This window comes from Anabrus simplex, chromosome 10 (assembly GCF_040414725.1).
Source record: "Anabrus simplex isolate iqAnaSimp1 chromosome 10, ASM4041472v1, whole genome shotgun sequence".
In the NCBI taxonomy this organism is placed as follows: domain Eukaryota; kingdom Metazoa; phylum Arthropoda; class Insecta; order Orthoptera; family Tettigoniidae; genus Anabrus; species Anabrus simplex.
In genome coordinates this window covers 1,526,104-1,539,293 of record NC_090274.1, presented here as the reverse complement: position 1 = coordinate 1,539,293, position 13,190 = coordinate 1,526,104, and the positions used below count along the sequence as shown (strand labels likewise).

Sequence of the window (13,190 nt, the reverse complement as noted above, 5' to 3'; positions counted from 1 at the left end):
TCCTTAGAATATACCTTTCTTTGGCTTCTAGTTGTTCTGCCAGAGCTTTCTTATTCATTGAGAGGCATCCTGTTGCATATAGAGCTTCAGGTCGAATTATTTTTTTACATTCGTTTTGCCCTGCTATGGACCACGCTTAGCTTATACTTCTCGGCTTCCTGACTCTTCTGCTCCCAAACCCCTTCATATTTCGACTTCCAGCCTCCTTCAGTCGATCTGTCAAAGTTCCTTGTTGCCTCGCTAGTTTCTGAAATTCCTTGTGTCTGTCAACTATTTTCCGGAATGTGTTTCTATCCAACATGCTTTCGGTGTTTAGACCTGGTTCAGTTAGATCCAGATTTTGGTGCTCTTGCATTTCCTGGTGTACTCCCATATCCCCTCACCCGAGGAATGTGTCCAGCAAACTTCAGTCGTCTCCTCATTCCATCAGTCAGTTCACTCATCTGTTTGCACAATTCTTAATTCCTTCTTTTCTTCTAGATGCCACCTGTCTTCCCAGGACCTACTATCTTACGTAAAATGTTCCTTTCTATCTTCCTGATCTCCTCGCCTGTTATCCTGTTGTGGGTCAGACATTGCGATGCGTACAGTGCTTACGGCCTTGTTACTTTATTGTAGGGTCTTCATTTTATTCTTATCGACAATGATTTTTTGTTGTATACGTTTTGTGTGAGTTTGTAAGCTAGTTCCATTTTCCTGATCCTACTTTTCTTCGATTCACTATCAAGACCATTGAACTGTATCCACTCACCGAGATACTTGAATTTGGATACTTTCTTTATCTTCCCGTGTTCCATTTGCCAGTCTGTCGGCGTGTTACTCGAGTCTTATCATATGATATTGAGGATGGTTGCCTAGTTGAACTTCCTCTTAAAACAATAATCACTACCACCACAATTCATATGATATTTTCAGCGCTGACTTTCTTGCAGTTTCTCCGAGCTTGTTTAACATCTTCTTACCTTAGTCTTCTGTTTCGCTTAAGATCAGTATATCATCGACAAAAGTCCAACAATCCGCGTTCAGGTTCCTTTCCTGTAACCACCACTCATTCCTTCCTGTTCTCCATACTCCAATTATTATTATTATTATTATTATTATTATTATTATTATTATTATTATTATTATTATTACACTGCTGTGCATGGATGTGTGTGTCCAAAAACGAAGATCTGTTTCTAAATGTATTACTAGTGACACAGTAAAGTTTTCTCCTCTTTTCTGGTTGCCTGTGCCCAGCCACATAGAACCATGTAGAATTAACTTGGTTAGAGAATAAAACAAGGTATTGGCCAATCCTGATCTCGCCATCCATGAAGATGTTTACATCAGATTCAGACGCCTCATATCACGATCTCCTGCTATTCGAATAACACAGGAATTTGTTGGGAGGAATTACAATCCATAAACTGACTGGCAACAAGAGTGGAACAGTGCAGCTCCGACTCAACGGCAGACATTGTTCAACCTTAAGATGATTTGCCCCGCAATAGATGGAGGTTCCGTACTAACCAGCGAAAATGCGGATCAAGAATGTTTAAGCTGGGTAGGAGATCTTCCCTAGCCTGTAACTCTGGTGCAGTTAAGCAATCAACCATATTGTCACCGACTGTCTTGGCAGAGCATACGTTGGATCAACACAGGACTTCGTGATGGCTTGCACTGAGGCCAAACGATGGCTACAAAATTTATATCTATTGTCCAGATGCACCATTCTCGGTAAATATGAAGCGTTACGACCCCGTGGTAAAACTCTTACCATGGTATTGTCATCACCCATTGCTAGTTCTTGGTTTAAAATCAGCGGTTTCTTGACGATCGTTTTCTCGCCATTATTCCTCTCGGAAATAATTCATAGTAGTATTCAGAAGGCAGTGGTGAGTTCGACAGCCACTTGTCCTTAATATATCCAAAAGGCAGTGATATTTTAGTCAGTCATGTGGCCTAATGTATCCAGTTCCCAGTTTACGTTTTGTCTGGAATTGTCAGCTAATAGGATGAATATTATTTATATTACTATTTTACACTTGTTTAAAAATGGTTCATGGTGTGGGTTACTCTAGTCACGTCCTAGTTCGTGAACCATGAGCAACGGCTGAGTGGCCTAGTAAGTGGTCCTGAGAGTCAGGATACCAGTTGCTACGGAATGGGAGTGAGCATCTCGGACATATTCTGAGTCATGGCCCTCCTTGTGCTCATGCGGCTAGGGCTGTACAATTCACCGGTGGTCCATAACCCGTTAGAAGAGACATCCTCACTTCAACTATGTTTAAGTAGAGTAGCATCCTGCTTCATAAATTTACCGAGCTCAGAACATTTTAAGCAAGCCTCGGACCTATAGGAATAATGGAGTCCCACTCCCATTTGACAGGCGAGGGACTCCTTGGAAACAACTTGGCGCGATGAGGAGCTATCAATATTAATGGGGCTTGTGGAAGAAAAAAGTAGAACTGGCTGAGTCAGCAAAGAGAATGCATCTGGATGTACTAGGAGAAAGTGATATTCGGTTGTTAGAAAGGGAAGGGCAGAGTCTGGGATAGGGCTCTTTATCAGAAATTCCATTGCACGCAACATAGTTTCTGTTAGGCACGTAAATGAGCGAATGATGTGGGTAGATTTGGCAGTTGGAGGAATTAGGACGAGAACTGTCTCAGTGTATTCACCATGTGAGGGTGCAGATGAGGATGAAGTTGACAAGTTTTATGAAGCATTGAGTGACATCGTGGTCAGAGTCAACAGCAAGGATAGAATAGTGCTAATGGGAGATTTCAATGCGAGAGTTGGGAATAGAACTGAAGGATACGAAAGGGTGATTGGTAAATGTGGGGAAGATATGGAAGCTAATGGGAATGGGAAGCGCTTGCTGGACTTCCGTGCTAGATTGGGTTTAGCAGTTACGAATACATTCTTCAAACATAAGGCTATTCACCGCTACATATGGGAGTTTAGGGGTACCAGATCCATAATAGACTACTGTATATCTTAACAGACTTCGAATTCAAGAAATCTGTGAGGAATGTACGAATTTTCCGGGGATTTTTCGATGATATAGACCACTGTCTGATCTGTAGTGAATTAACTATATCTAGGCCTAGGGTAAAGAAAGTGAAATCTGTCTGCAAACGAATAAGGGTAGAAATTCTCCATGACGAGGAAATTAGACAGAAGTACATGGATATGATTAGTGAGAAGTTTCGAACAGTGGACAGTAAGCAGGTTCAGGATATAGAAAGAGAATGGGTGGCATGCAGGGATGCTATAGTAGAAACAGCAAGGGAATGCCTAGGAACAACTGTGTGTAAAGATGGGGAAAAAGCGAATATCTTGGGTGGAGGGATGAAGTGAGAGCAGCTTGTAAACGTAAAAAGAAGGCTCATCAGAAATGGCTCCAAACAAGGGCCGATGCAGACAGGGAATTGTACATAGATGAAGGAAACAGAGCGAAACAAATAGTTGTTGAATCCTAAAAGAAGTCCTGGGAAGATTTTGTTAATAACCTGAAAAGGCTAAGTCAAGCAGCAGGGAAACCTTTCTGGACAGTAAAAAAGAATCTTAGGAAGGGAGAGAAAAAGGAAATGAACAGTGTTTTGAGTAATTCAGGTGAACTCATAACAGATCCCAGGGAATCACTGGGCAGGTGGAGGGAATATTTTGAAAGTCTTCTCAATGTAAAAAGAAATCATCATGGTGGTGTCGCGAACAACCAAGCTCATGAGGAGGAAGAAAATGATGTTGGTGAAATTACGCTTGAGGAAGTATGTAACCGGAGCTTCAGCGGCTACACCAAACACAGTTAAAAGGAAGAGATTAAGTGCAATTACACGGTACCTAAGCCACTACACACAATAAAACATCTGATGAACTACGCGGAACTCCGCCGATAAACAAAACTGGTAAATATCAGTAGGGGCAACTTGATGATAATAAACCAGGAACGTGGAAAGGTTACTGGGAAACCTTACGAAGGGCCATGGAGGGGCGAAGGTTGCGGTTTCCGAAAAGCCAACAGTGATCTCTGGTTTTCAAAATATTATTTACCAAATCGGCAGTACAAATTAACTTCCGAAACAAATTCAGCTGTACACCAAATCTGGATACACACTACACTTTGACAAACTACAGTATAAGAGCTTTGCCTTAAGCTCAAAGAGTTAAGCAAGTACATCAAATTCCACAAATACAATACTGAGGGTAAGAGGAAGCACACAATACTCAAAACTTGCTTTTCACATCTGATCAAAGAGTGGCGTTTTGGACAAACTCCTGTGATACACCACAGCCCATGCTGGTACCGAGGAGACGTTCACGACGTCAAACACTTCGGCAGGCCAAGACCAAGACGGCTCAGAGACTTAAGACCTCAGACCTCCTACGAAATCCTGCCTAGCCCCTTTTAAAGGGAACCCTGGCCTTGGAGTGGCTAATCAGAACACAGCGGCTTGCCCGGATTGACCAACACAACACTTACTTCAGTCGCGATGTTTAAATAACTTTCTCGAATACACACGATCGCGAATCTTCCATTTCCAGAATAGTCAGAACATACTTTCTAGAATATATAACTAACAATGGCCAACACACCCTGTTCAAAAATTCATGTCACAACTTTCTGGACAGTTCCAGTAAATATAGAAATGAAATCTACTAGTTACAAATACCACATGTTACCAAAATATTTCCACTGTGCAGGTTAGGTAGTTACATGGAATACAAATAAAACATTCTATCACCACACTTCTGATCATACAGTAAGTACTACTGAACACGGTTTACAAATAAAATCTTCTATAAACACTTTCCACTTTCAATATATTCTACACCTTTCTTGAGTGGAAAGGATGGTAAATAAACTCCATTGTCATAAAACAGCAGGAATACATGAAATTAAACCTGAAATGGTGAAGTATGGCGCGAAGGCATGGAGTGTTGGTAAAGTACCTTTAGATTGGACAAACGCAGTAATTGCACCTATCCATAAGCAAAGGAACAGGAAGGATTGCAACAATTATCGAGATATCCCATTGATTAATATACCAGGCAAAATCTTCACTGACATCTTGGAAAGGAGGGTGCGATCAGTAGTTGAGAGGAAGTTGGATGAAAACCAGTGTGTTTTCAGACCACACAGGGGCTGTCAGGATCAGATTTTCAGTATGTGCCAGGCAATTGAAAAATGTTACTAGAGGAATAGGCAGTTGTGTTTATGTTTCGTAGATCTAGAGAAAGTATATGACAGGGTACCAAGGCAAAATACGTTCGCTATACTTGGGGACTATGGAATTAAAGGTAGATTACTGAAATCAATCAAAGGCATGTATGTCGACAATTGGGCTGCAGTGAGAATTGATGGTAGAATGAGTTCTTGGTTCATGGTACTTACAGGGGTTAGACAAGGCTGTAATCTTTCACCTTTGCTGTTCGTAGCGTACATGGATCATCTGCTGAATGGTATAAAATGACAGGGAGGGATTCAGTTAGGTGGAAATGTAGTAAGCAGTCTGGCCTATGCTGACGACTTGGTCTTAATGGCATATTGTGCCGAAAGCCTGCAGTGTAATATCTTGGAACTTGAAAATAGGTGCAATGAGTATGGTATGAAAATTAGCCTCTCGAAGACTAAATTGATGTCAGTAGGTAAGAAATTCAACAGAACTGAATGTCAGATTGGTGATACAAAGATGGAACAGGTAGGAAATTTTAAGTATTAATGTTGTGTGTTTTCCCAGGATGGTAATATAGTAAGATTGAATGAAGGTGTCGTAAAGGTAATGCAGTGAGCTCGCAGTTGCGATCAGCAGTATTCTGTAAGAAGGAAGTCAGCTCCCCGACGAAACTGTCTTTACATCGGTCTGTTTTCAGACCAACTTTGCTTTACGGGAGCGAAAGCTGGGTGGACTCAGGATATCTTATTCATAAGTTAGAAGTAACAGGCATGAAAGTAGCGAGAATGATCGCTGGTACAAACGGGTGGGAACAATGGCAGGAGGGTACTCGGAACGAGGAGATAAAGGCTAATTTTGAAATGAACTCGATGGATGAAGCTCTACGCATAAACCGGCTTCGATGGTGGGGTCATGAGAGACGAATGGAGGAGGATAGGTTATGTTGGAGAATAATGGACTCTGTTATGGAGGGTAAGAGGAGTAGTGGGAGACCAAGGCGACGATGGTTAGACGCAGTTTCTAATGATTTAAAGATAAGAGGTATAGAACTAAATGAGGCCAAAACACTAGTTGCAAATCGAGGATTGTGGGGACGTTTAGTAAATTCACAGAGGCTTGCAGACTGAACGCTGAAAGGCATAACGGTCTATAATAATAATAATAATAATAATGTATATATGTATGTATAAAAAGTTCATAATCATTTTTCTGCTTGTCAGCATCATTGCAGTCATTTTTATCATATCTTCTATTACCGCCCGTTATTACTAAGACGAATTAATTTGGTTTTGTTAAGTTATTTTATCGGTATCGGCCGACATGGAAAAGGAAGGTCGAACGCCAACGCCAAATGTTAGCGCATCTGACTTGGCAAACAGGATTATTTCTATGAGTTGGGAACTCGAACTGGTAACAATGACGCGACGGTCTCCTTCTCTGTGCTCATCATATTGTAGATATGTGGAGCCAAATCAATTCTAACGATAACATCACGGCACGCAATGTCGCTCACTCGCACTTTTGATGACCGTCTTACCCGTGAGGTTATGGAGCGTGCCTTGCTTTAACTACGGTAAGTTTCAAAACCGGGCTTGATGCAACAGAAATTGAACTTTACCGCGGTTAACTCGTAACCGAGGTTGGCGCAGTCCGTGAACACCCTTTTGCTTGCATGATTCTTTCAGCTGTGTACATTACTTTGTTCACTGTTTAGGTATGTTGTTTTGTGCACTGTACCATACGCTAATAATAATAATAAACAACATGTCTAGTGTTGTGTTTCTTAGAGAACATACGTTGTCTTTTGATCCGTTTGTGACCTTTTCGGCTTAATACAATTTTTTTGTTTCATTTATAATTCATTTCGAAATTCCTTCGTTGAATAAATATTTTATTATTGTTCTTCCCACTTAATTTGTTCAGAGAGGATGATTACCTAGTTATAGTTCCTAGTTGTACCATTATTATTATTATTATTATTATTATTATTATTATTATTATTATTATTATTATTATTATTATTATTATTATTATTATTATTATTATTTATTACTCAGCCTTCTTGCGATCTCTACTTCAACGTTAAAATTGTTTTCCAGGTGCATCACCTGATGACTGTGTCTGCGATCCAATCCCAGGAGATTCAATATGTAAGTAGCTAACTCCTGTACCTACAGTCGAGTATCGATATCTCGAAGTGCTATCAGCTGTATTGTTTATATTTCCTAATTTTTGACACTGTCCTTCTTTCTTTTTTTTTCAACACCTCAAATTTGAATATTATTCGATATTGTATTGCCTGGAGTCATGAACTTCTACAGTTTACTGCTTATTTAAAAGGCAAGCGCATATTTATAAGGCGTAGCCACACACAAAATTTGGAGTTGATACGTTCTTTAGTTGCAAAGGTATTGACAGAAATAATTTTATTTTGATATGTTGAATGGAAAATGCATCATGCGGGACAGTTTTCGTCTTGTTGGTTTTGGAGTCAGGTGTAAACTATTGGAGAAGTCATTTTTTCAATTTCTCGTTATTCAATAGACAAACATCTGATTTCGTGCTACTTTAAGAGGAAACTTCTGAATGTAATCCGATTATAAATGCAGAACTACTTTTAGTTCCTCTACATATTGAAACATTCTGTGAATTTAGTTAGTGCGCTGTGTCAAGAAGCAAGCCGGAAAAGATTTTAGGTAGAAAAATGCAATTGAAATATAATATACTTGCTTTAAAAATGCTCTGGAATATAAATGACTCCCTCAGATGTCTTCCAACTCTTATGACAGCGTAAGGAGAATATATTCCAGCGGGTTTATTGAAATGGAAGTCCGAAAGAACTTTGCAGCAAATTTTGTGTGATCGGGCGTGTGCTTGCTCACTCTTGCCCCAGTGAACAACTGATAAGTCGTAACATAAATCTGCGATCAGGAGAATGTGGAGGATGTAGTGTCAGCGGGGGGTCGTCTCGCAGCTTGAGCATCGTCATTTTCAATAGCATCTTGTTTTTGTACCTGCCATTAACTAGGCATGTATGGCTCTTTTCTTTGTTTCGAAATCCAATCATTCACTTCAAATGTTTTCAGCAGTACAGTAGTTGTTGAACACCACGTTTCTCCATCTATCTGGTGAACGCCTGAACACTCCATTGGCCTATCGTTAAGCAACAAAAAAGCCAGGAACAGCTGATCACTCACTATTAGGCTTGTTCTGTAAACTTAAGGAGTTACGAGGTTTCCTTACCCCAGCGACGATATTGTTCTTATTATCGAGTAACAGGGCGCTGTAGCGGCCTAGCTTCTTGCCGACCGTGCTGTTGCAGGGACCCTGAGCAAGCCGGAGATGATGATGATGATGATGACGATCATGAAGATTATTATTATTATTATTATTATTATTATTATTATTATTATTATTATTATTATTATTATTATTATTCATGGTTCATGTTTGTGGGTTACTGTAGTCACATCCTAGTTCGTGAACCATGGACAACGGCTGAGTGGCCTAGTAAGTGGTCCTGAGAGTCGGGATACCAGTTGCTATGGAATGGGAGTGAGCATCTCGGACATATTCTGAGTCGTGGCCCTCCTTGTGCTCAGGCGGCTAGGACTATACAATTCACCGGTGGTCCATAACCCGTTAGAGGAGAGATCCTCACTTGGACTATGTGCAAGTAGGGCAGCATCCTGCTTCATAAATTTACCGAGCTCAGAACACTTTAAGCAAGCCTCGGACCTATGGGAGTAATGGAGTCCCCTCCCATTTCACAGGCGAGGGACTCCTTGGAAACAACTTGGCGAACGAAATGGAATTCGATGGGGAGCTATCAATATTAATGGGGCTTATGGAAGAAAGAAGGTAGAACTGGCTGAGTCAGCAAAGAGGATGCATCTGGATGTGCTAGGAGTAAGTGATATTCGGGTAAGGGGAGATAATGAGGCAGAGATAGGAGATTATAAAGTGTACTTGCCGGGTGTTAGAAAGGGAAGGGCAGAGTCTGGGGTAGGACTCTTTATCAGGAATACCATTGCACGCAACATAGTTTCTGTTAGGCACGTAAATGAGCGAATTTGTCAGTGGGAGAAATTAGGACAAGAATTGTGTCGTGTATTCACCATGTGAGGGTGCAGATGAGGATAAGTTGACAAGTTTTATGAAGCATTGAGTGACATCGTGGTCAGAGTCAACAGCAAGGATAGAATAGTGCTAATGGGAGATTTCAATGCGAGAGTTGGGAGTAGAACTGAAGGATACGAAAGGGTGATTGGTAAATGTGGGGAAGATATGGAAGCTAATGGGAATAGGAAGCGTTTGCTGGACTTCTGCGCAAGTACGGGTTTAGCTGTTACGAATACATTCTTCAAGCATAAAGCTATTCACCGCTACACATGGGAGGCTAGGAGTACCAGATCCATAATAGACTATATCTTAACAGACTTTGAATTCAGGAAATCTTTTAGGAATGTACGAGTTTTTCGCGGATTTTTCGATGATACAGACCACTATCTGATCTGTAGTGAACTAAGTATCTCTAGGCCTAGGATAGGGGCAGTGAAATCTGTCTGCAAACGAATAAGGCTAGAAAATCTCCAGGACGAGGAAATTAGACAGAAGTACATGGATATGATTAGTGAGAAGTTTCGAACAGTAGACAGTAAGCAGGTTCAGGATATAGAAAGTGAATGGGTGGCATACAGGGATGCTGTAGTAGAAGCAGCAAGGAAATGCTTAGGAACAACTGTGTGTAAAGATGGGAAAAGGCGAACATCTTGGTGGAATGATGAAGTGAGAGCAGCCTGTAAACGTAAAAAGAAAGCTTATCAGAAATGGCTCCAAACAAGTGGCGAGGCAGACAGGGATTTGTACGTAGATGAAAGAAACAGAGCGAAACAAATAGTTGTTGAATCGTAAAAGAAGTCCTGGGAAGATTTTGGTAATAACCTGGAAAGGCTAGGTCAAGCAGCAGGGAAACCTTTCTGGACAGTAATAAAGTATCTTAGGAAGGGAGGGAAAAAGGAAATGAACAGTGCTTTGAGTCATTCAGGTGAACTCATAATAGATCCCAGGGAATCACTGGAGAAGTGGAGGGAATATTTTGAACATCTTCTCAATGTAAAAGGAAATCATCCTGGTGCTGTTGCAAACAGCCAAGCTCATGGGGAGGAGGAAAATGATGTTCGTGAAATTATGCTTCAGGAAGTGGAAAGGATAGTAAATAAACTCCATTGTCATAAGGCAGCAGGAATATATGAAATTAGACCTAAAATGGTGAAGTATAGTGGGAAGGCAGGGATGAAATGGCTTCATAGAGTAGTCAAATTAGCGTGGAGTGTTGGTAAGGTACCTTCAGATTGGACAAAAGCAGTAATTGCACCTATCTATAAGCAAGGGAACAGGAAGGATTGCAATAACTATCGAGGTATCTCATTGATTAGTATACCAGGCAAAGTATTCACAGGCATCTTGGAACGGAGGGTGCGATCAGTCGTTGAGAGGAAGTTGGATGAAAACCAGTGTGGTTTCAGACCACAGAGAGGCTGTCAGGATCAGATTTTCAGTATGCGCCAGGCAATTGAAAAATGCTACGAGAGGAATAGGCAGTTGTGTTTATGTTTCGTAGATCTAGAGAAAGCATATGACAGGGTACCGCGGGAAAAGATGTTCGCTATACTGGGGGACTATGGAATTAAAGGAGGTAGGTTATTAAAATCAATCAAAGGCATTTGTGTTGACAATTGGGCTGCAGTGAGAATTGGTGGTAGAATGAGTTCTTGGTTCAGGGTACTTACAGGAGTTAGACAAGGCTGTAATCTTTCACCTTTGCTGTTCGTAGCGTACATGGATCATCTGCTGAAAGGTATAAAATGACAGGGAGGGATTCAGTTAGGTGGAAATGTAGTAAGCAGTTTGGCCTATGCTGACGACTTGGTCTTAATGGCAGACTGTGCCGAAAGCTTGCAGTCTAATATATTGGAACTAGAAAATAGGTGCAATGAGTATGGTATGAAAATTAGCCTCTCGAAGACTAAATTGATGTCAGTAGGTAAGAAATTCAACAGAATTTAATGTCAGATTGGTGATACAAAGGTAGAATAGGTCGATAATTTCAAGTATTTAGGTTATGTGTTCTCCCAGGATGGCAATATAGTAAGTGAAATTGAATCAAGGTGTAGTAAAGCTAATGCAGTGAGCTCGCAGTTGCGATCAGCAGTATTCTGTAAGAAGGAAGTCAGCTCCCAGACGAAACTATCTTTACATCGGTCTGTTTTCAAACCAACTTTGCTTTACGGGAGTGAAAGCTGGGTGGACTCAGGATATCTTATTCATAAGTTAGAAGTAACAGACATGAAAGTAGCAAGAATGATTGTTGGTACAAACGGGTGGGAACAATGGCAGGAGGGTACTCGGAATGAGGAGATAAAGGCTAATTTAGGAATGAACTCGATGGATGAAGCTGTACGCATAAACCGGCTTCGGTGGTGGGGTCATGTGAGGCGAATGGAGGATGATAGGTTACCTAGGAGAATAATGGACTCTGCTATGGAGGGTAAGAGAAGTGGAGGTAGACCAAGACGACGATGGTTAGACTCGGTTTCTAACGATTTAAAGATAAGAGGTATAGAACGAAATGAAGCCACAACACTAGTTGCAAATCGAGGAATTGTGGCGACGTTTAGTAAATTCACAGAGTCTTGCAGACTGAACGCTGAAAGGCATAACAGACTATAATGATAATGAATGTATGTATGCATGTTATTATTTAGCACCCAACAAAAACCACTTGTTATTCCTGGTGTAATCGTAATATATACTGGTAAGTTCAGGTGTACAAATGTAGAAACAATTGGATTCTTGGGGTACGGCTACCAAACATTTGAACACCATCGCTATACCACTCAATAAAGGCGTTCAGGGCTTTAAAAATATTAACAGAGAATTTGAGTCACAACTCCACTTAAAAGTGATATTGAGCCATCAGGAGGAATATTTGAGTCACAACTCCACTTAAAAGTGATTTTGAATCTTAAGGAGGAAGAATTGAGTCACGACTCCACTTAAAAGTGATTTTTAATCTTAAGGAGGAACATTAGAGTCACGACTCCACTTAAAAGTGATTTTTAATCTTAAGGAGGAAGAATTGAATCACGACTCCACTTAAAAGTGATTTTTAATCTTAAGGAGGAAGAATTGAGTCACGACTCCACTTAAAAGTGATTTTTAATCTTAAGGAGAAAGAATTGAGTCACGACTCCACTTAAAAGTGATTTTTAATCTTAAGGAGGAACATTAGAGTCACGACTCCACTTAAAAGTGATTTTTAATCTTAAGGAGGAAGAATTGAATCACGACTCCTCTTAAAAGTGATGTTTAATCTTAAGGAGGAAGAATTGAGTCACGGCTCCGCTTAAAAGTCATTTTCAGCCATAGGAAGGAACATTAGAGTCACGCTCCACTTAAAAGTGATTTTGAGCCTTAAGGAGGAACATTCTCATGTTCAATACTTATAACTTCTTCTTTTGGACCTACAATGGACCACGTAGTTCTGAACTCTGGTGGGCATTTTTCTTCTTTTTAGCCTAGTATTCCTTCATTTTACCGCTATATATATATTTATCTTCCTTCTTGAGTCCATCTCACTCCTATTCCTGGGTGCAATTTTTTTGCTGTTACTGACTGGAGAGTGTCAGATGTCTTGTGTAACTTTCTGAACTTATCTCGGTTGTAAATATCAATGTGATCAATGTTTAGGTATTGCAGGTCTTTCCGAACTAAATTCCTCTATTCGGTATTTGTTGCTTTCCCTCTAGATACAGTGTGGAAGATCCTTGAAGTGAGTCTCTGGCTGTCCATCCTGACTATGTAACCATAGCTCTTCCTCATTGCTGTTTTAATGCTCTCTCTTTTACTGTACTGTTCCTTGTTGTGCCTGATTCTGTATCCATCTCCTTCTTTAATAGGACCCACAATCCTTCTGAGGATCTTTCAGTTCCAGTTTTCCAGTTCATATTTAGGCATTCTGAGGCT

General features: G+C 40.5%; 1 protein-coding gene across 1 annotated transcript in view; it reads left to right on the top strand.

Moving 5' to 3' along the window:
* LOC136882229 (uncharacterized) overlaps nucleotides 1-13,190 on the top strand; it is a 275,745-nt gene that overhangs the window by 222,658 nt on the left and 39,897 nt on the right. Inside the window, exon 4 of the mRNA XM_067154786.2 lies at nucleotides 7,262-7,312. Within this exon, the coding sequence (XP_067010887.2) occupies nucleotides 7,262-7,312 (51 nt within the window). The remainder of the gene's footprint in view (nucleotides 1-7,261; nucleotides 7,313-13,190) is intronic.